Here is a 21,834-nt window from a genome sequence, read left to right on the forward strand (position 1 = left end):
CTGTGCGCTCCCAGCAGGACATTTCCTCCTGCTTCCATCTTAATGCTGTGAGACTTGGGATGTGACTCTGGGATCCAGCTAACCTTCCTGACTCGCCTCAGTCTGATGATAGTCTCAGTCTAAGTCTGTAAAATATCAAATGACCTTTTAAATAAATAACCAATGAAATAAAAACTGTTGATCCACTGAGTGAAATTTGGATTATTAGTTTCATAAAGATGACAGCAGCTCCTGAACTGAAAGGACTGTTAGCGCACACACACACACACACACACACACACACACACACACACACACACACACACACACACACAGCTACAGTAGCACCAGTACACTGGGGCACCTGGCTCTGGTTACACTGGGGCAGATGGTAGTGAGCGAGCTACAACAACGGGCAGCTCACAGGAGGCAGCACGCACCGCACGTGAGCAGCATATGCCAGACCACAAAGGGACGAAGCAGGAGGGGGCGGCAAGGGACGAGGCATCCTGCACAGTGAATTAACGCTGGTGGACACACAGCGTCTCAGAGTCCCCGCAGGAAGACGTTAAGATCGTTTCGGCTGATCGTTTGTGTGGAAACGTGACACAAAAGGCAGAAAAGTTCAAACGCAAACTAAAATGACGTCACAGAGAAGCGAGGGGAGGGCGCACGGTAACAGGTGGATGTCTAATCGTCTCTGTGTAGAAACACAGTTTTCATGCGCAGCTTTTTTCCTGCTGTGTCACATTTTGTCTCACAAACACATCAGGAACATCACCGAGGCCGCCGCCACCGTCTCCGCGGTCGAGTTCACGGACGCTTTGGCCTTCTCAGAGCCCGTGTTGGTCGAATGAAGTTCAGCGGGAAGCTACCGACAGCAGGCGGTAACTTCAACGTGCAGGAAAAGATGAAGAAGATAAAAACACGACTGCAGCGTCGCGGAAAACTGAAGGAATCACTCGTGAAAACTGCCTCAGAATTCAGGCAGCAGCTCTAAGAGCAGAGGCTCCTCACCGCGACCTCGTTGTTTCAGTCACTAACCGAACCTCGTGACCATAGGTGAGGTCAAAGGTCATATTGTCAGTGACAAGCACCTCACAAATGCACCTGGCTTCTACTGAATCCACGTGCACGTGCACACACTTTGCACCGTTAAAGCTTCCTGTGCTCGTTGGAAACAAACACTTCACCAGGCTTCATGAACGAAACACGTTCCTGTCAGAGAACAGACTGCAAATCTGCGGAAACGTGAACATGACCTGCTCCACTCGTGGTTAATGTGGCCTTTGACCCTGAGATTACAAAGTGATAACTGACATCAATTTTTCTGTACCGCCGAGCATCGTCTGCAGTTCGCATCAGTTAAAATCTGCATTTGTGCATTTACTATTTGTGACCAGCTACGGTCAGGCTCTGAGTTTTATCAGGCCTCCAAAAACCAAAAATGTATCGTATACACGCAGACGCGCACATGTAGTGGCAGACAGATGTCTCGGCCGATCAATACGCGACTCGCTCGCACGATTCTCCGGCGTGCAGCTCGACAAAAGCTCCATTCTGATGGAAATCTAATGTAAACGTCCCCACAGGAGCCACTAAACCTTCCAGTTACACAACAATGCCACGCTGACAATCACCTCTCCGCCTCGCCGCTCATTCATATGTAAATCCGATATCCCGGTCATATCAAACGGCTGTCAGAGGAATGCTGACATCAGCCCTGAGCAGCGGGAGAGTCCTGAAGCTGGTGGGGTGGGGGGGGGCGTCTTTGTGAGGAAGCGTCTGCACATAAATGAGATCAGACAGACAAGTTTTAATGAGGTGAAGACAAAAGGCTGCGAGACAATGAGGCTGCTGGACGTGTGTGTGTGTGTGTGTGTGTGTGTGTGTGTGTGTGTGTGTGTGTTAGCATGATGCAAACAGGCTGAGGGTCTGCACACAGCTACACGTGGTTTCAACATTGATGTCTGGACGGGACACTGATCTGTTATTTAAAAAGGCATCAAACCAGAACGGAGCGCTGGGAAAACGGTGAGGAACGATCAGGCTCCAACCACCAACACCTGCCTCACCCGAGGCCTCACCCGATTCATAAATGCATTAAATCCACACTGTCAACGGTTCCTTCTTTGACCTTTGTCGTCTCACTGCCAGGACAAAGTGCCAGCAGTCCTCTTTTAAGAAGCCAGTGTCTGCAACCGGACTGTTCGCCTGATAACCAGCCTGAGGTCACATCACCGCACTCAGCTTCCAAACATTCACACATTAAATATCTGGGAAGCACCGACTCCCAGGATGGCTCGATGAAATCCACACTCGCGTCAGCAAGAGGGGAAGGTTTACACGTCATCCGCATGCAGGAGCATGCCCGTGCTCCTGCATGGCAACAGACACCACCACCCGAAGTATACCAGGGACCAGCCGTCCGCGGCAGAAACCAAAGATGCCACAGTGCAGACCCGCCCCCCCCTCACTGGGGTGAATTCTGCCATTCATCCTGCTCACAGCTGTGTGAAGATTTATTACTTTTGAATTATTTAACTTTTTGTTTTGCATTACTTGAAATGACACTTGAAGGCAGTTTGCTCACAGTCGCATTAAAACCGTATCCGGTTTAATCAATGAAAGCCTCCTCGGGCTGCTGCTTTTTAAGTTTTAAATCATATTTAATTTTTTGATTTTGTGAGTTTTCAGTTTTCACACCTGGTCCTTTGCACTAACTCGGTGTAACTCCCAGTAAAGCAGAGAAAATCAAACTAATGTGAAATCTAAAGACTGGAGGAGACGAAGCGAGGCACCGACGAGCAGACGCAGTCATTAACAGCGGCGGTTTAACGGCCTCATTATTATAAAACATCTTCTGTGAGTTTTCCTGCACCTGATCGGCGCTCTCGTAATAAATAACGAAGCATTAAAAACAAAGCGAGATCGCTCTGCAGCACCGCCGACTCGTCTCTTCCTCTTCACAGACAATTTGACCCATTACCCCGTCCGACACAGAGCATATGGCCCGCCGGACGCTGAGATGTGTGTGTGTGTCTGCGGCGGCTCGAGCCAGCCAAGCGGCCGGTATGATGGCGTAACGTGCACGCCGTCTATCGCAGCTTTGATTCCAGCTCGCCCGAGGCAGCCGTCTCGTTAACCAGATGGCCTCACTGACCTGCAGCTCCACATAACGAGCTCAGGCAGACTGCTCTGTGCACGCGGCCTCGTTCACACCTGCCATCGACCTGTGGCTTGGACGATCCAATCACACGTGGATACGTCTCTGCATGCGTCCTCATTGAGCCGCTCCGTATCCATGTTATTGGTCTGATAATCACATTAAAAATGCTCCAAGAGGTCTGCAGCTACACCACCTGTGTCACCATCCAGCTGAAAGAGGCCGACAGGCTATCACAGTCTCCTCACCTCCCAGTGACTGAACACCAGCTGCGGACTGGCCAATCCGCTCGTCCTCTTGCGGATCTCGTCTGCAAACCCAAAGCTCTCAGCCACGGGCACCACGGCCTTGATGATGAACATGTCCGTCCCTTCCTTCATCTCTTCGTGGAGGACTCGACCTTCTCGCTTCCCGAGTACCCCGTAAACACGACCTGGAGGAAGAAACGCAGCAGTCAGGACACTCGGCAGACTCGCCGCAAGGACCGAAGAACCGGAACAGAGGCCGAGTTCAGTTCGACACAAACGTCATAAATCAGTACGAAAAACAACCGATGTAGAGAATGACCCGTGATTCAGCAGAAGTCTCTTTGCTTCTTAATCAACCAGGCGCCTCGCTCCGCCGCCGCCGCGGCGCTGTGATTCGGCTGACGGAGCGCTTCTCCGCTGCGGCGGATCCTAACAGGCCTGCAGATATTGTTTACCAACACAGTAAACGCCGTTTCAAGCCTCATTTTCATCTTAATGACTTTCAGAGGACAACAATTTAGCGAGTGCGATGGAGCATTAGTCAATCCTGAGCTTTGCAGGCAGAAATTACAAACTGTGACATTTTCAGGACATCTCACCCTGAAAACGAGTGTGTGTGTGTGTGTGTGTGTGTGTGTGTGTGTGAGGGGTACAGTCATGGACAACATGTGACTGTGCTCGGCGTTTTTTGGTTTGTGAGAATGACAGCGGCAGATTGGTCACAGGTCAGGCTCATGTGAGCCTAACGATGTGGAAACGACACTGGTGGGAGACGGCTCAGCGGACCTTCAGGTCCTAATGTCCACCTGCTGCTACAGTCTGTGTGCAGGAAGTTAAACATGCATCTGCAGGAATACATGGAAGAGCAGATTTATGAGCATGAGGTGACGAATTCCTGCAGCAGCGCATTTCCTGTAAGTGTGTCGTTAATACGTATGGATGTTTACACCAATCAGCAGAGAGCAGCACAACAAACAATGCAGCAAAACTACAACGTGTTTGTGCAACGACGGTGTGCAGCAGCGCTCTCTTACCCAGCACGTCTGCGGTGGCCATGATCTCACAGGTGTACATGGCGGCCATGAGCCTCTGCGGCTGAGCCTGGAAGGCGTGCCGGCAGGCCTCCTTCACGGCAGCGATCAGCTGACCAGAGACCGGGCCGTAGCAGTCGGAAGAGGCGGCGACCTCCGGCCTGCGTCCGGCGTGGCTCGGCCCCGCCGCCGTGCCCTCCCCCCGTGCAGACGTCTCACTGCTTCCTTCCATGTTACTTTCCGCCGTAGCCTCGTGGCCCGTGGAGTCGTCTTCTACGGAGTCCTGGTGTTGCGGCGGGGCGGTGGACTGGACGTCCCACCTCTCCACAGAGAAGCAAACTCCCATCAGGGGCTCCTCGCACATGGGCCCCGACAGAGCCGCCAGCTGGAAGCCGCTGATGATACTGTTGTCAAAATCTCGCAGCGCCGTAGCTTCGCTGGCTTTGTCCCCGCGGCTCAGACACTGCCACACCGACGGCCGCTGGTATCCCTCCACGCTGTTCAGCAGGATGTTCGGACCGTACCTGGAGACACGGACATCGACAGTGAGGAAGTCTCCGTGGTGCTGCGCCTCTTTGTTCATGAAGGCCTGAGGAGTTCAGCTCTGCCTTATTCTCATGACTGCATCTAACAGAGAAAACGAGGAAAAACTCGCACTACTCAAGTCCTCACAACATGCGTCCAGCAGAAAGAACATTAGAAAGGGAAGTGCTGAGATGCAAGACAACAAGTGTTAATGCAAGAAGCTTGCAGACACCATCAGATGCAAATAAACAAAGAAGTAGAATCAGAAAGACGCTCGAGTCTGACCTGCGAGGCCCGAAGGCCCAGATATGTTCCACGGCGTTCCTCCACTTCCTCCCCTGCAGCAGGCTCTCCAGCTGGGCCTTCAGGTCAGAAATGGCCTCCAGGGTCCTGACGCTGATGTCCAGACTCTTCCCCTCCCTCAGTGACATGTTTACCTGCTCCAGAGTCCGAATCACCTCCGAGCTGCTCTCCAGCAGACGCGTCACCTCTGAAAAAAACCCACTGCATTACTGCTGTGTCTTCATGAGATGGTACAGCTTCACTCGGGCTGTTCTGCCTTATTCAGATTGATCTGGCGTGCGCCAGTCCACGAAGAATACGAGCATTTACGTTCTGGCCTGTGAATCCACCCACATTTCCCAAGTTTCATGCAGGAATGATCATCTTTCTACTGCCTAGCATGCAGCTGGCTAACCTTAGCATTTAGATTACAGACACCATTCACCTCTGCAACCTGTCACATGCACGAGCATCAAGCACGCATCCTGTGATACGGCGGGTGCAACAAAAAATAGTTCCTAGATGAAATAAATGTTTGAAGTGTGCTGAGGTATGGTCCTTCCTGTTTAATGCATAAAATAAAGTCATGAATCTTAGGATGGGGCGACTCTGTGACAGGCAGTCGTTACAGTTTAAACACAAAGTGTCCCGAGTTTCTCGCTCAAATACACCAAGACTGTGATGTCATCCACAAAACAGCCACTAATGCCACGGAGCCCACGTCCATCGTTTACGTACAGTCTCTGTTTCGACCTACATTCTTTGTTTGTTTGATGAAGAGACGAAAATCTGTCATCTTTGATGTTCACTGGATATTTCAAATTCATTTCTCTGCTTGCTGCTCTTTAAGATGCTCACTGAATGTTTTCTGACTTGATGCATTTGTTTTCTTGTTTCAAACAAGGAGCTCCATGCACGTTCGGGAAGGGCGACTTCCTGACAGAGAACCAGGAGATCGTTACCAGGTGTGTGGAGGTGGGCAGGGTTTGACCTTCTCGCGGTTTCCATGTAAACAGTAAATGCCTGACTCAGAGCGTGCGTCCTCGTTCTCACAGACCAAGAGCTACAAACGCCTTTGCCCTCAGACATGGCACACGCCCCGCTCGCACCCTCTCAGCGCGCTCGCTGCGTGCCCGGGTCTTACCCTGTGGCAGAGGTATCGCCCTGATGCCAACCGTGGCCAGCCTGTTGGGGGTGGTGAGGGTAACGAGGCCGCTGGAGTCCAGGTGTAGGGTGTCGGATGATCGACCCTGAGAGGCCTCTTCTTTCACCTGGAAACGGCCAAATGAGAACACTGATTATCTGTAAATTCGATAAATCCGCCCCTTTCCCTCCTTACTGTCCGATTCGTCTCCACAGAGCAACACTGATCATTTTTAAACTCCTTCAGCACCGACAAGAAAACATGTCCTGAGCAGACTCAGCAGACAGTAGAGCCGTCACACTGAAATCACAGATTTCATACACTCCCCTGGCCTCCAGCTCAGCGACTCACCTGATGAATGATGGCGACTTTCTGCTGCTTGCCCAGCTCCTCGTTCACCATATCCACTTTGGGAGGACGAACCACCGTCTCTCTGAACGGGATGATGGGCTCAGACGCGCTGATCTCGATTTTAGCAAACCTTTAAAAAAAAGAAGAAGAGTGGAAGCTGTTCTCTGTTTCCATAATCAGCCAGTCTGACAGTCTGCAGATAAAGAACAGATACAGGCCATGGCGGTCACCCAAAGGTAACGGCTGCCTATTAAACCCTAGTGGACGAGGACCAGAGTGTCATTAAACAGGTTCTACTCATGAACATGCCGAGTGTGTCAGTGAGGAGCAACGTTTCTGGTACAGGAAGCTCTCAGGTCTCGTCAGGATTCGGCTGCTTACAGGTCAAACACAACAGGAGCAGAACTGAAAACCTCTGGCTGCTGTCTGATGATGATGATGATGATGATGATTTCATGTTTTATCAGCTTTTTAAACACAACATCTGGACCCATTTAACCAGGAAGCCCCTCAGACTAACATCTCTTTTTCAATGCAGAAAAAATCAAATATAACACCGAAGTCTTTATGAGAGCTCTGAACTCTGCAGGGAGACACAAGCATTCAGCTTTAATGTGCTCTGAAGCTTATTCCAAGAATAAGGAGCTAAATTAGAGAACGCTGTGCTACAACGTTCAGCAAACGTTCCTGGGAACTCTAAAGAGGAAGACGGCAAATCACAGCAGCTGTGATGTGTTCTGGACAACGCACATTAGTAATACCACCATAATCAAAAACATTAAAGAAAGGTAAGTGTGTAAGTGTTTTCCTAACTGATAAATTAAAATATCTCCATAATAAAAACTCAATCCAATGTTCAGTATGCACTCTGTGTGTCATCCAAACAAATACCCAAATATTTCTGGGATGATACTTTCAATAAAATCTCCTCCTAACATCTGAGATGTGGGCTGATTTCCAGAAAACAACATGAATCATCTGCATAGAGTCACTTTAGCTGTAATGGAAAATAAAATACAGCTAAAAATTTATCTTTTTAAAATCTTCACCCTCTGGGGATCATGAAGTGGGTGTTCCCAAAAATCTGAGGTGATCGAGCCGATACTTCAATAATATTCTATGTACAAAGCACCAACTCACAACAAGTCAGCTCAAAGCACTTTAAACTGTAAGGTGAAAACTCTACAATAATACAAGTGATGCTTTCTGTTACAGGATCGAAGAGGATTTAAAAAAAAGGATTTGAGTGAAAAAAGTGGAATGAGTTAGCTAATTTCCAGTTTTATATCCTTAATTATTGGACTCCACTACAGTAGCTTTGCATGATTCACAGCCCCAAATAGCCCTTATGTATCTGATCTGAAATAAGCCTCCCTATAAGTCAACTTTCCTCTGATTGGCTGCTCCTCATAGGTAAACTGTGTGTAAACTGTGCTGAACCGTGTAATAACTGTATGAGGACGCCCTCTGTGACATCATTCAGAGCCAAGAATAGAAAAAAAACGTGTGAAAATGAGCGTTTGCTGCGCACATTTGAGTCTTTGGCCATGTTTAATATGAGCATCTATCACAGCAGAGACAAAACATGTAATAGGCCCATTTTAACCAGGAACATCTTTACAGACAAACTTACTAAAATACTCGATGCTGAACAAATTAAAGCAAAGATGAAACTCTGAGTGAGAAAAAGTCGAGAAACAAAATGTTGGTGTTTTAAGCTTGTACAGACTCTGCAGGTGATGGTGCGAATGAAAGCTCCTCTCCGACGCGATGAGACGGCGTTAAGAGAAATGTCTTTGGAGTCTGTAATTACTGTCACAGCTATGAGTTTAAAGAAACTCTAATTAATATGAAATATTCCTTCAGATCCGGCTGAAAGAGCGAACACAAAAACACAACGCCAGCTGAAAGCTGCACGCAGGTAGAGAGAATCTGTTCGGCCAATCAGACGCTTTGCTGCTAAAGTTCTCCGGTTAGAGTCGCTGCTCATAAGAAATGTTACAAGGATCTCAGAGAACATCCTCCTTTTCTCTTTGATCATTTTACAGCATGTTTGTTCGTTCTTGTGACAGTCGATGACGTCGCTCTGCACTCTTGGATTCTGCAATGTGCATTTGGACTGTACACTGAGACGACCGCCGCTTGTTCCCCTCACATCACACGTGTGGAGTGGCGCAGAGCCGTGTTTCCAACGTACTAATAAAATGATTTGTGGGGCATTTTAAAGATTTGGGTGTTGATAGAAAGTTTGAAGCGTTACTGTGTTCAGTAGAAATGAGTCAGAGCCTGAGCGCCGCAGCAAGGACACAAAGGAGCTTTGACTAATTCCAAAGTGTTTCTCTAACATCACTGAGGTCCACCACCAGCAGGCTGCAGAGAACAAGCACACTCATTAGTCTGCCCGTCTGCATTAGAGGCTTTACTGAACAACACAGATGCTTCCTGGCTGACCCCGGGGTCACTGGGTCACTCTGAAAAACACGCCTGTGTTTATATTTGTGCTGAATTAGCAGCGGCACCGAGACAGCAGGGATACTTCCTCGTTTAATCCAGTTATCCACGGTAACAGGTAATCCCTGCTGCTCGCCATCTCACTTAATGAACACTTGAAGAGTTTCTGTGAAAACGCCAAATTTAAAACGTATAGCTCAGAGTGTGTGTGTGTGTGTGTGTGTGTGTGTGTGTGTGTGTGTGTGTGTGTGGGCTGAATTATCGATCACTGGTGCCCATAAGCGCTGAAGACTGGGCATCTGACCCAGTTCTGACGGGAGAGGGTGGGGTGCAGGGATAATCCCCTTGCAGCGGTGGAGCTGTGATGTCACAGTCTTGTGCTCGCCCGTGTGGCGGGGAACAGCGCTGACCTTATTCTGAACGTGATGCGCTGCGTGCCAGCTCTTACGTGGAGGGCTCAGGCTGCCAACACACCAACAAGTCACTAGGCCAGCCAATCAGACACTTTATGAAGCAGGTAGCTCGCCATCAAGTCACATCACCAGCCAAAATGTAAGCCAATGATCGAGCCATCCATCCAGCCAATCAGCCTTCATCTGAGCTAAGCAGGCAGCCAGCTGGCCGGTCAGCGATCCACCGTCCTGCTTTACCATCTCTGTCCCGAGCTGTCTGGCCTCGGCTCTAAACATAGCAGCAGCAGCGCTGCACGCGGCCTCGTTTCCTCAGCTGGAATCCCACAAAATCAGAGCAACAGGCAGCGCGGAGCGAGCCTCATGAGCGACCCGGCGCTAACAGACCCGCCTCACACAGCAGAGAAACCCCCACACCCCCACCCCCACCCCCCACGCCCCAGCATCACACTTTCATTTCTCACTGAAATATAAAGAACGACCAGGATAAGAAAAGTAATCCAGTCCAACAGCTGCTTTATAGAGATTACCCACCTGATGTTGTTAGATGCTTTTAACATTAAGACAGAGTGTGTGTGTGTGTGTGTGTGTGTGTGTGTGTGTGTGTGTGTGTGTGTGTGTGTGTGTGTGTATTCATATCTTTGTGGGGACCAACCATGGGGATCCAGGTCCCCACAAATGTCTGAAGACATTTTAGAGTGTGGTTTTAGTGACAGGGTTACAGTTGGGTTATGGTCAGGGTTAGGCATTCGTTTTTTTTTATATCTAATAAAAGGACGAGATGTTACAATCCCTGATTAGGATAAGGGGCTAGGAAGAGCATGTCAATTAGATGTCCCCACAAGATATGAATACCCAACGTGTGTGTGTGTGTGTGTGTGTGTGTGTGTGTGTGTGTGTGTGTGTGTGTGTGTGTACTGTATGGGATATTTTCTTGCACACTGTTACATCATCCAAAGTGATTTTACTCGTCAGGTCAGTGAGAGTGCATTGTGCTTTCGACTTGAGCTCTTACCAATCACTGTCTGCGGGAGTGCGTCCTTAAGTAGCAACAAGGCTGAAGCAATCATAAAACATTTATCTATGAAACTCAAAGCCTGGGTGGAGCAAACTGTGGAAAAGGCAAAATCCAAATAAACAGCTTATTGAAAACACAGCTCGGTCTGCTCCGCTCTGACGTCAGGAACCGTTGGAGGTGCAAACTCTCCTCCAGCTCCAAGGAAACGATCAGTGTGGCTCACAGGTGACAGGTAATAGGAAACTCAACTAAATGTTCACCACTACTGCAAATTTGCATTCTCCTACTAAATAATTATAAAATATAATCGATAATAACATTTTAAAGAATATAAATATTTACTCTGCGACACAACCTGGGCGTCACGGCCACAACAAACCAGGAGACGCACAGAAATACAATTACATGAAAGAAACCCAAAGAGGAATTCAGGCCAACTGTGGTGTGTGCAGTCAGTACGAGCAGAGGTGCAGCTGAGTGCATGAGTGAAAATGGTGTATGCAGCGTTGTTTGAGGCCAGACTTTTAGAGCCCTGACACACTGGGCCGGGTGCTGCCAACGAGCCACAGCAGCTCTCCAGGGCCCACAAACGAGACCTGCCACACCAGCGGGAGAAAGGGGTGAGACCAGGTGGCGTGGGTGAGCACAAAGTATAAAAAGTCCTCCTCTAACATCCGACAGCTGCACCTATGAACTGCACCGTGTGCTGTTCCAGGCATACGTCAGCCTTCCCCACAGAATTAAACCGTCTTTGTGTTGGTGCACCAGTATGTAAAACACCACAACCATTAGAAACCATCTCCTGGACTGGTTCCGGTCAGAGCCGCCCTGCAGCTCACAGACTCAGAGCTAACGCTGCGATCCAACATGGCGGAGCCGGAGTTTAAACCCAACAGTGAGCCGAGCAGCCTGACCGGAGCGAGCTGTCTGCTATGACAGGAAGCTCAGAATATGAGTGAGTGTGTTGGCCAATAGGAACACAAGAACCCCACAAAAAAAGGACAGCAACGTGACAACCGTGGCGCACAAAGCGGGCGGTTATTGATGCACAGAAAGACGATGAGCTGGTACATGGATATAATGCATGTGGGCGACCCACCTGAAAACACGTCGCCGATAACTGCACGCGGCTGCAGCCGTGCAACAACAACAACATGCACACAACGTTGGACACAACGTGCAACAACGTTGTTTTTTCCTGTTATTATAAATCTAAAATCAAACTGCCAAAAACAGGAGGATCTTAAAACCTGAGCCTGAACTTGGATCTGTACTCAGGTCCAAAACATCAAAACTCTGAAAAACACATTTGTGTGAGTTCAGCTCCACAGATGCTGCACAGAGTCGGGCCTGTGATATTACAGGGAGGAGGAGCCTTTTAAAAAGCATGAAAGGGGCATGTGTGATTGACCACGAAGGCCACCAGCTGAAACTGCCCCCCTATTGTGGTAACGCGTCCTACCATTCTTTATCCAGGTGCTGAAACAGCGCCTGCCAGAAAAACGCCAACAAATGTGGCAGCGTGCCCCGATCACGCGGTGAGCGACGCGCTCCGCTGCCCGCCGAGCCCTCGCTGACACAGCTTTACTTTGCCAGTTTCGGGTAACAATGTCAGAAGAAAACGGATTCTCTGACCCGACTCTATTATTTGCCACCAGACAAGTTTCTTCATATCCAGCAAGTGTTTGCGATGAAGGTGGCGAGCTCTCCGCGGCCCGAGCACTCCTCTGCAGGGACGGGATACCTCAAGAGGAGCCCGTTCCTCTCTTTGGCTCTCAGCAATCAGGCCTACACGGCAGAGCGGCTGGATGGGAGTCACTCCCGAGTCACATTACAGGCCACCTGGAGTTTGCCAAATAGCTCTGAAAGCAGTCTGAGAGCAGCAGGAAAAAGAATCTCTGAGGTGATGAGAAAATTCAGGCTCTCCAGCCTGAATGCCCGCCTGGGGTCTGGTGAAAACAATGCAGCACTCATCGCTGGAGTAATGATGTCCCTGTGATGGAGCATGTTCAGGCAGGATCTGGGAGACAGGCCAGTGACTGGAGCCAAGCGGAGAGAGGTCCTTGAGAAAAACTTGCTCTGCTGAATCATTTGCTTGCAGTTTATGTCTTACTGTGTCTGCGGGGGTTTTATTCAGACCTGTTTTCGTTCAATCGATCTCCACGGCCTCTTCATTGCTTTTACAAATCGATTTTTGTGCTTCTGGTAAGTAAGCACATTCAGTAAACCCCCGAATTCGGAGGCTGAGGATGATGTCATCACTAAACACATAGCAGAAGACATTCAGGGACACGGGTGTGTTTGCATCAGCTTTCTTACTGTCCCGTAACATTTCTGTGCTCGAATTTAATTTTATACAATAAATAGGCTCTCCTGCATACAAGGTAACATAAAGTTAGAGTTAAAAAGTGAGAATCTGCTGATGGTGTGACTCAGTCCCACACAGCATCACACACTTTTACATTTTCTTAATAAAACTGCTCGGTCAGGTTTAGACTGGACACTGGCTCCAGTAATGAGACACGGATGGACGGGTAATGAAAGTTCAAGGTTTGGGTTCAAATACAGAAACCAAGTTTTCCTGGTTGCTATGGTGACACGCTCCTGCTGGAGACCTGACGATAACATGTGCCGCAGGCATGAAACATTCACCCCACTGAAACATTAGCTTTGCACATGTCTAACCTACGAAAACATGACCGGCAAACAGACTTTCGCCATCACGACAGGAATCTTAACCTGTAGCGCTGAACACTTACCAGAAATGACACTTCCATCATTTGACTGTGACCATCTGCTATTTCATGGACTCACCACAAGTTATATTCTGTTCTTTGGTGATGATTTAAGTCACATAAACACTACAAACACTTCAAATGTGCAGATTTATTGACTCATTTTCAGTCCAGTCCTTTTACCTGACCATTTTTTAAAGTCAAGACTTAACAAAAAAACAAAAAACACTTTATTACTAGCAGCCTGTCACGAAAACACATCACTGATTCCAATTTCTTTAACTGGATCGATAAAAAATGCCAAAGATAATAGAGTCTGACATAAAATAGTATTTTTGCCCCAAACAGGGGATTCCCACGGAGCTGTTAGCTAAAAATTTAGCAGACGTTGGCGTGCAGCTCTTCCTTTAAAAAATCTGAAGATGAAAATGAATAACGTGCGAGGCCTAAAAAGCTTCTGAAGCAGATGCATCTGAAATGTATTTACTTAAACAGGAAGTCAATCCAGCAGAGACCTGAGAGATGCACCTTCAGCTGATCGTACCTGTATTTCCAGGTAGGTTTGCTCATGTCTCAATAAACCTCCAAACAAAAGTGAGAAATAACAGCTGGCTCAAAACTTTTGCACAGGACTGTAACAGCATCAAGCTGAAACAAACAGGAGTTGTCCTGTTAAAGACAAATTTGCCTTTGATTAGATTTTTAAAGCAACCTCTGCCCAGCATTCATGTAACTCTGACACACCTACTTGAACACGACTGCAGGAGCCACATTAACTAATAACAGTGGCCTTATTCATTGTGCTACAGTGCAAACATTTCTCATAAATAGTTTCAGAGTTTCAGTTGTTGACTTGGACCCCAAATTTCTCAGATCTCAGAGCAACCACAGACCTACAGGGGTGTCCAACTCCAGGCCTCGAGGCCCGGTGTCCTGCAGGTTTTAGATCCCGGGTCAACACACCTGAATCCAATGATTAGTTCGTTACCAGGCGTCTGGAGAACTTCAAGACATGTTGAGGAGGTCATGTAGCCATTTAAATCAGCTGTTTTGGATCAAGGACACATCTAAAACATGAGGCCTGGAGCTCCCCACCTCTGATTAAAAGGATCTGCTGCTAAAGGCGAGCGACACCACGGGACACCTTCAGGGGTCAGCGGAGTCCCCGCCTCGATGGATCTGAGGTGTTGTGATGGCACGAGGGGAACCTCCACAGGCTATTTTAATGTCGGGGTGCACATTTGTATTTAAGCAAAGCCGCATCATAACAGAACAGACTGAATTAGCAGTTTGCTCTTACCACGGATGTGCAGACATCTGTCACTGGATTAAATCCGACACGGAAGAAAAACTGATAATGAGAACTGATGATACCGAGGCACAAAGTTATAAAGAGCTATTTTTATGCATCCTAAATGGATTTATGGATGTTGAGCCTTAATGGAAAAAGCTGAACATCGGAGATAATGGCATCACAGGAAAGAGCACGTCGTGCTGCCTGTGAATTCTGGTTTAACAAGGTTAAAACTCTCAGAAGAAAAGATGTGATGTGTCTTGATAAATGCACTGAGTGTAAATGTGATGGTTTAGATTGCTGCAGATACTGGCTTAACGGCATCTGCATCGTTACAGCTGTGCAGGAAATCCATGTTATCTAGTGACAAATAAACCTACTTGTACAAAGGCTACTTTATAATTCACTTTTTCTGAAATCTAAATGTTTAAATGGACAGGAAGCACAAAAACTGTGTATTTTTACTAATTACTGTAAACTAAAGGGACACACTGTTCATCTACTTTCTCCTGTTTAGAACTTAAAGACCTTAAAAGCTTCACCTTGGCCTGACCTGCTCAGTCTGTCATGGACAGCATCCATGCAACAGCTTTCAATTCATGTCTGAAATAAACAGACGACTTCAAACGCAAAATTGCACACTGCTAAATATCGAAGATGTTGTGTTATCATTTGAGCACCCGTGCCCGGAGAGCGGCTGCTCCGAGTTCTCTCTAACTGATTGATTTCTGTTCCCTGCTGAGATGACAAGAACCGAGATTAATGAACACAGAGCAACTGTTCTTACAGATAAACACAGAGTAAAAATAAACCGATGAAAACACGCTTTACACACAGCAAACAGCATCCCGTCGCACAATCTCAGCGATGTACAAAAAGCAGATTAGACGATGAACAGGAAATCTACGGGAGGATACTGGGTACCATTCCTACAATGATCCTGCTTCACGTCACAGTCATCAAAGTTACAGAAAAACAGGACACACTTCTTTGTTGATCACACAGACGCGGCAAATCCAGGCTGTTTTAATGTCTTGGTGCTCAATCATCCAGGTAAGTAGATGCAAAAGGTTGATTCTGTTCATCTGGACGTTTTCAGTGGGAGAAACGTTTCATCATCATCCAGGTGACTTCTTCAGTCTCAGCTCGTGTGGTTTTATAACACTGACACGCAGAAGATGTTTGAAAGGATAAAGGAGGTCACGAGTCTCTGAGGGGAATAAGTGCAGTCTGTTGCAGTCACACCTGCACGCTGCAGGTTTTCACTGTGATGTCTCTGCTGTCCTCTCTGATCCCGGACCAGACCCCAACTGATAGGGCTGCGCGATATCACCAAAATCTCATATGCTGATATCAGACATTTATCGCCCGATAACGATATATATCACAAAATATTACATTTTCTGTAAATTCTATGAATCTTCAACTTGTGTGAAGTGTTTTCAGCTGGGTGTCGTGTACCTCGAGTGTTTTGATCGATGCATGAAACTATACATTTTTAGACATAAGTTGTACGGCCGCCATCTTCTTTGTATTTATTACACGGCGTGCTGCGGGGAAAAGCCCGTTCTAACGTTTGAGTCTGAGGTTTATTTGGAGCACATGACGGCTCTTTGTTGCTTCTCATCTGTAAACTCTCTCCTTACTCTGTCACGTGATTCTTGCGTAGCTGGTTGAAGAGGTTTGTCGTGTTTGAGTCTGAGGTGGGGGCCGGTTTGCAGCATAATTTGCACAGTACAGTTTTCTGCTCTGTGTCAGACGTTTCATAACTAAACCATGTCCATGCTACAGAGGCAGCCCACGTTTAGGAATGAGGTCCTCGATTTTTTTGGACTGGTCTTTCTGTTTGTCATCTTTTCAGTTTATTTTGAAAAACCTCAACAGGATCTTCAGCTTTATTGAACTTTAAAAATTAATGTCGCCACTACAGTGACCATCAGAACCATGAAACAAACGATAGCGTATAATATGACACAATAGATGTTTTTATATCGTCATCTGATATATATTGTTATATCCAACAGCCATACCAACTGACAAACTGAAAAGCAGATCTCTGTCCTGCAGACATTAGGACTTGGAGCTCTGTGAAGGCCCCATTAATGCTCAACCACCTCTGCAGCCTTAGCAGCATCATACAGTTGCTTGCAAAAGTATTCGGCCCCCTTGAACTTTCCCAAATTTTGTCACATTACAGCCACAAACATGAATCAATTTTATTGGAATTTCAGGTGAAAGACCAATACAAAGTGGTGTACACGTGAGAAGTGGAACAAAAATCATACATGATTCCAAACATCTTTTACAAATAAATAACTGCAAAGTGGGGTGTGCATAATTATTCAGCCCCCTGAGTCAATACTTTGTAGAACCACCTTTTGCTGCAGTTACAGCTGCCAGTCTTTTAGGGTATGTCTCTACCAGCTTTGCACATCTACAGACTGAAATCCTTGCCCATTCTTCTTTGCAAAACAGCTCCAGCTCAGTCAGATTAGATGGACAGCATTTGTGAACAGCAGTTTTCACATCTTGCCACAGATTCTGGATTGGATTTAGATCTGGACTTTGACTGGGCCAGTCTAACACATGGATATGTTTTGTTTTAAACCGTTCCATTGTTGCCCTGGCTTTATGTTTAGGGTCGTTGTCCTGCTGGAAGGTGAACCTCCGCCCCAGTCTCAACTCTTTTGCAGACTCCAAGAGGTTTTCTTCCAAGATTGCCCTGTATTTGGCTCCATCCATCTTCCCATCAACTCTGACCAGCTTCCCTGTCCCTGCTGAAGAGAAGCACCCCCAGAGCATGATGCTGCCACCACCATATTTGACAGTGGGGATGGTGTGTTCAGAGTGATGTGCAGTGGTAGTTTTCCGCCACACATAGCGTTTTGCATTTTGGTCTCATCTGACCAGAGCACCTTCTTCCACATGTTTGCTGTGTCCCCCACATGGCTTGTGGCAAACTGCAAACGGGACTTCTTATGGTTTTCTGTTAACAATGGCTTTCTTCTTGCCACTCTTCCATAAAGGCCAACTTTGTGCAGTGCACGACTAATAGTTGTCCTATGGACAGATTCCCCACCTGAGCTGTAGATCTCTGCAGCTCGTCCAGAGTCACCATGGGCCTCTTGGCTGCATTTCTGATCAGCGCTCTCCTTGTTCGGCCTGTGAGTTTAGGTGGGACGGCCTTGTCTTGGTAGGTTTACAGTTGTGCCATACTCCTTCCATTTCTGAATGATGGCTTGAACAGTGCTCCGTGGGATGTTCAAGGCTTGGGAAATCTTTTTGTAGCCTAAGCCTGCTTTAAATTTCTCAATAACTTTATCCCTGACCTGTCTGGTGTGTTCTTTGGACTTCATGGTGTTGTTGCTCCCAGTATTCTCTTACACAACCTCTGAGGCCGTCACAGAGCAGCTGTATTTGTACTGAGATTAGATTACACACAGGTGCACTCTACTTAGTCATTAGCACTCATCAGGCAATGTCTATGGGCAACTGACTGCACTCAGACCAAAGGGGGCTGAATAATTACGCACACCCCACTTTTCAGTTATTTATTTGTAACAAATGTTTGGAATCATGTATGATTTTCGTTCCACTTCTCACGTGTACACCACTTTGTGTTGGTCTTTCACCTGGAATTCCAATAAAATTGATTCATGTTTGTGGCTGTAATGTGACAAAATGTGGAAAAGTTCAAGGGGGCCGAATACTTTTCAAGCCACTGTATGACTCCAAACCACAATCTACTCATACTCCAAGAGCCCGACTTCGCAGTAGAAGAGTTTGACACTGGCCTGCCGGGTACAGGAATCGGTGGATGGATTATTTTTGTTTCTGTTTGCACTCTTGGGGGAAAATGAGGTCGTGTTGTTGCGCATAGAAAAAAAAACCTTTTTAAACTTGTAACTGGCTCCAGTGCGTTTACTACCTGCCACACAGCCTTGGTTTAATGTTACAGGCGGGTCTCGTATTTAGGTTTTCTGGAAACACCGTCTCTAAACTCATTCTCGGCTGAATTTGTGAGGCCACAGCAGCAACACCAAATTTCCCCTGTGAAAATAATCTATGTGCCGGTCGATGAACTCGCACTGTTCTTCTGAGGAGGCCGGCAGCGTCCAGACGGACAGGAGCAGCAGTCAATATGTAATGATAGCCAGATAATGATGGGCTGGAATTGGAAACAGATCAGCTCTGAGCCTCAGATGTGAGTCACTCAGTATACGAACACACACTGTACTCAACCTGCACTACACAACAGCAGACGCGAGCAGGAGAGGACACAAACGCAGACAGACGATCGATATGACCGAGACAGAAAAAGTCACATATGGAGAAATATAAAAATTGAATACTGGGACAGCAGACACCACGTGAGGAGCACGGTTATTAATACCAATGCAATCTAAGTCAGACTTTCTGAAAAGTGGGACTTTACTTCATGGGGATCATTTCTTATTGGTTCACAGTCTAGGTGGAGATCATTGTTGGTCATGGAGACAGAAAACACGCAATAATCAACTAAAATAAGACGGACACAGCCACCACGCCCCCTGCTGGCTTTAGACTTCACATCCTGAAGCCTTTCTCAGAGGTTGCTGCACACACGCTGACCTATCATCAGAAACTCCGCCCACGTTTTGCCGCTGCTGCCAAGCAGCATTCATTTGTTGACGAATCATTTTCTTTTTGTTGGATGAAAACAAGACAAACAAAATCTGTGATGAAATGTATTGGCACTTTTGTCGACAAATAAAAACGAGACGACGAGATCCAATCAGAATTAATTAAGTTGTATAGAGAGGCGGGACCAGTTTGGGAGGGATCCAATCAGATGTAAGCTCCTTGTTCTTGATCTTCCACTGACGATCAGGGTGTGAGGGAGGAAGCTCCCGTGTTTGTCATGGAGACGAGAAGAGCACACGTCACGCTTTGTAAACCGTGCGGAGCAACTCTCACCAACGACTCTGACACTGAATCAACTTCACACCTACTCTGTACTAATCTTACAGTATTTATTTGACTAAAAGTAAAAGAATTTAGATTAAATTATGATAAAAATTATGATCGGGGTGATTGCTCGCCCGTCACTCACTGCTCCTTCAGCTACCTCTCTCTCTAGATATTATCAGGACGTAATCTGATTGGTTAGCAGCCATATTGGAGAAGAACAGTAAACATTGTTTCTCCAATCACACAGATGCTGAGCATGGATTTTTTAATATTCATATAAATCAGTGACCACATACATGCAGAATAATCTGCATGAACAGTTTGAATGATGTGATTATTCCAAGGCTTCAAAGAACCACAGAAACTGGATTAGTGCACCCAGGATGTTCGAGCCCCAGTCTTATTAATCTGAGCAGAGCTAGTTTCCCTTTTTGTCTTTATGCTCAGATAATTAAATTATAGTTGGACTCAGAGACAACTCTTGGATAAAGCTTCAAGTGGACCTATTCTGCTGACTACCTGCACCATCCTTTGATTCTTAGACACTAGTGATGCAAGGGATCACGGTTGATCCGTAATCCGAACCGATCCCACTCTACGGTTCAGGACACACATGATCCAAAGATTCGAAAAAGAAGGAAAAAAAGTATGTGTATGGTGCGCGTGGTCAGTCTGTCAAGCGATAATTATCGCCAGCGCTAGCGGTCCAAGTGGAGGAGCAGAGGAGTTTGCGGTATTTAAGCAGCCCTTTGCTCCCCAATCCGACCGGGCAAAGCTATTACAAAAGCTACTGGGGTGTTTAGCTGCAGACGGGAGGCCGTATTCCCTTGTGCAAAGCAAGGGGTTTAAACTATGATGAACGTGCTTGAGCCACGCTATGATATCGCGTTGCGCGTCCACTTCAGTGACAAGATCGCACCCAGGCGTGTATGAGCAGGAAAAATTTAAAGTTATGGCTGAACTGTCCCAGGCATCTTCTGTTGCCCAACTACAAATGGGTGGAGCTCCAGGGCAACAGAAAGCTACGTGACCGTGACCGCTCGTTATATCACAGCGGAGTGGTAGATGCAAAGCCCTGCACTGCCCTATACTGCACCTTAATTTGTTTTTATATAATTGCGTGGAATAAGTCTTGAGTTGAATATTTTTAATAGGCAAAAAATACTTAAATAAGTTAATAAGTAAATGTTAAATTTTTGCCTTTTTTCTTTCTTTGCTGATTCGAAAATTAATCCGATCCGTGAGATTTTTGATCCGTTGAACCACTATTAGACACAATAATTAAGTTAACTGTGTATTATAGTAATCTAAGCATGGTGACACAGATGCATGAACAATTTTCCTCTATTTCTAAATGTTTCTTAAATGGAACGTAAAACTGATTTTACATGTGAGTCGAAGCCCAGAGACGAACTGTAATCATTACGCCAGCATTAGAAACACTCGAAATCACTGATGCAGACGTGATGTTGTTAAAGGATGAGCTACAATCGTGGCCTCAGTTACTCTGAGTTTAAAACAAAATAACTGTGTGGAAGCTGAAAGACACACAACTGAATGTCATCGGCATAGAAATGATTAGAAATATCCTCAATGACTTAATCATGTCAGTCAAAGGAAGAATGCAGAAAGAAAATAATAACAAACCCACGTTATCACTGATTGGCTTCAACAGCGGGGTGACTGTTGTATAAGATGACCATATAAGGATATCCCCCTCTGTGACATCATATGGAGCCAAATGTAGGAAAACATGGAATAAACTGAGTGTTTAGAGCAGTCTGAAGCTCACAGAGGCTACTGCACACACACTGACCTGTTACTATGTTTCATATATGAACATTCACAGGAACAGGAAATGTATGACAGGAAGTGAGCAAAAGCAGAACAGGTTTCTTTAACAAGTGTTCATGAGTGAACTGAATCTTTACACCCCTAACATCAGCATACAGGCAGACACACACACACACACACACACTGACCGGTCTCTCAGGTCGTCCAGGCAGCGCTGCAGATGAACCTCACCAGCAGTGACCAGAACGTGTTCTCCGGTTTCCTGGATCAGAACCTCGGCACAGGGATCGGCCTGGTTCAACAAACGCATCCCACGCACCAGCTTTGGCATCTCGCCTGTCACAAACAAACGAGGTGGAAACACATTCATCGATTTGGCTGTGTGAGCGGTCGGAACGTCTACACAACGAGGAACAATTCTGCGGTACTGGGAATGATGGTTTTACGGCTAACCCA

At 46.7% G+C, this 21,834-nt stretch overlaps 1 protein-coding gene across 3 annotated transcripts in view; it reads right to left on the reverse strand.

The window, feature by feature from the left end:
* Positions 1-21,834, reverse strand: part of efl1 (elongation factor like GTPase 1) — an 82,438-nt gene that overhangs the window by 1,155 nt on the left and 59,449 nt on the right. For 2 of the 3 annotated variants that reach the window (XM_039614055.1, XM_031738336.2), the window contains exons 17-22: positions 21,567-21,714; positions 6,727-6,856; positions 6,376-6,502; positions 5,235-5,439; positions 4,428-4,948; positions 3,394-3,578 (exon numbers count right to left, since the gene is read on the reverse strand). In XM_039614055.1, the coding sequence (XP_039469989.1) occupies positions 3,394-3,578; positions 4,428-4,948; positions 5,235-5,439; positions 6,376-6,502; positions 6,727-6,856; positions 21,567-21,714 (1,316 nt within the window). Of the gene's footprint in view, positions 1-1,388; positions 1,765-3,393; positions 3,579-4,427; positions 4,949-5,234; positions 5,440-6,375; positions 6,503-6,726; positions 6,857-21,566; positions 21,715-21,834 lie in introns of those variants that run through there. The other variant, XM_039614057.1, reaches the window with a different exon arrangement.

The sequence above is a fragment of the Oreochromis aureus genome, linkage group 1 (assembly GCF_013358895.1).
Source record: "Oreochromis aureus strain Israel breed Guangdong linkage group 1, ZZ_aureus, whole genome shotgun sequence".
NCBI classification, from domain to species: Eukaryota; Metazoa; Chordata; class Actinopteri; order Cichliformes; family Cichlidae; genus Oreochromis; species Oreochromis aureus.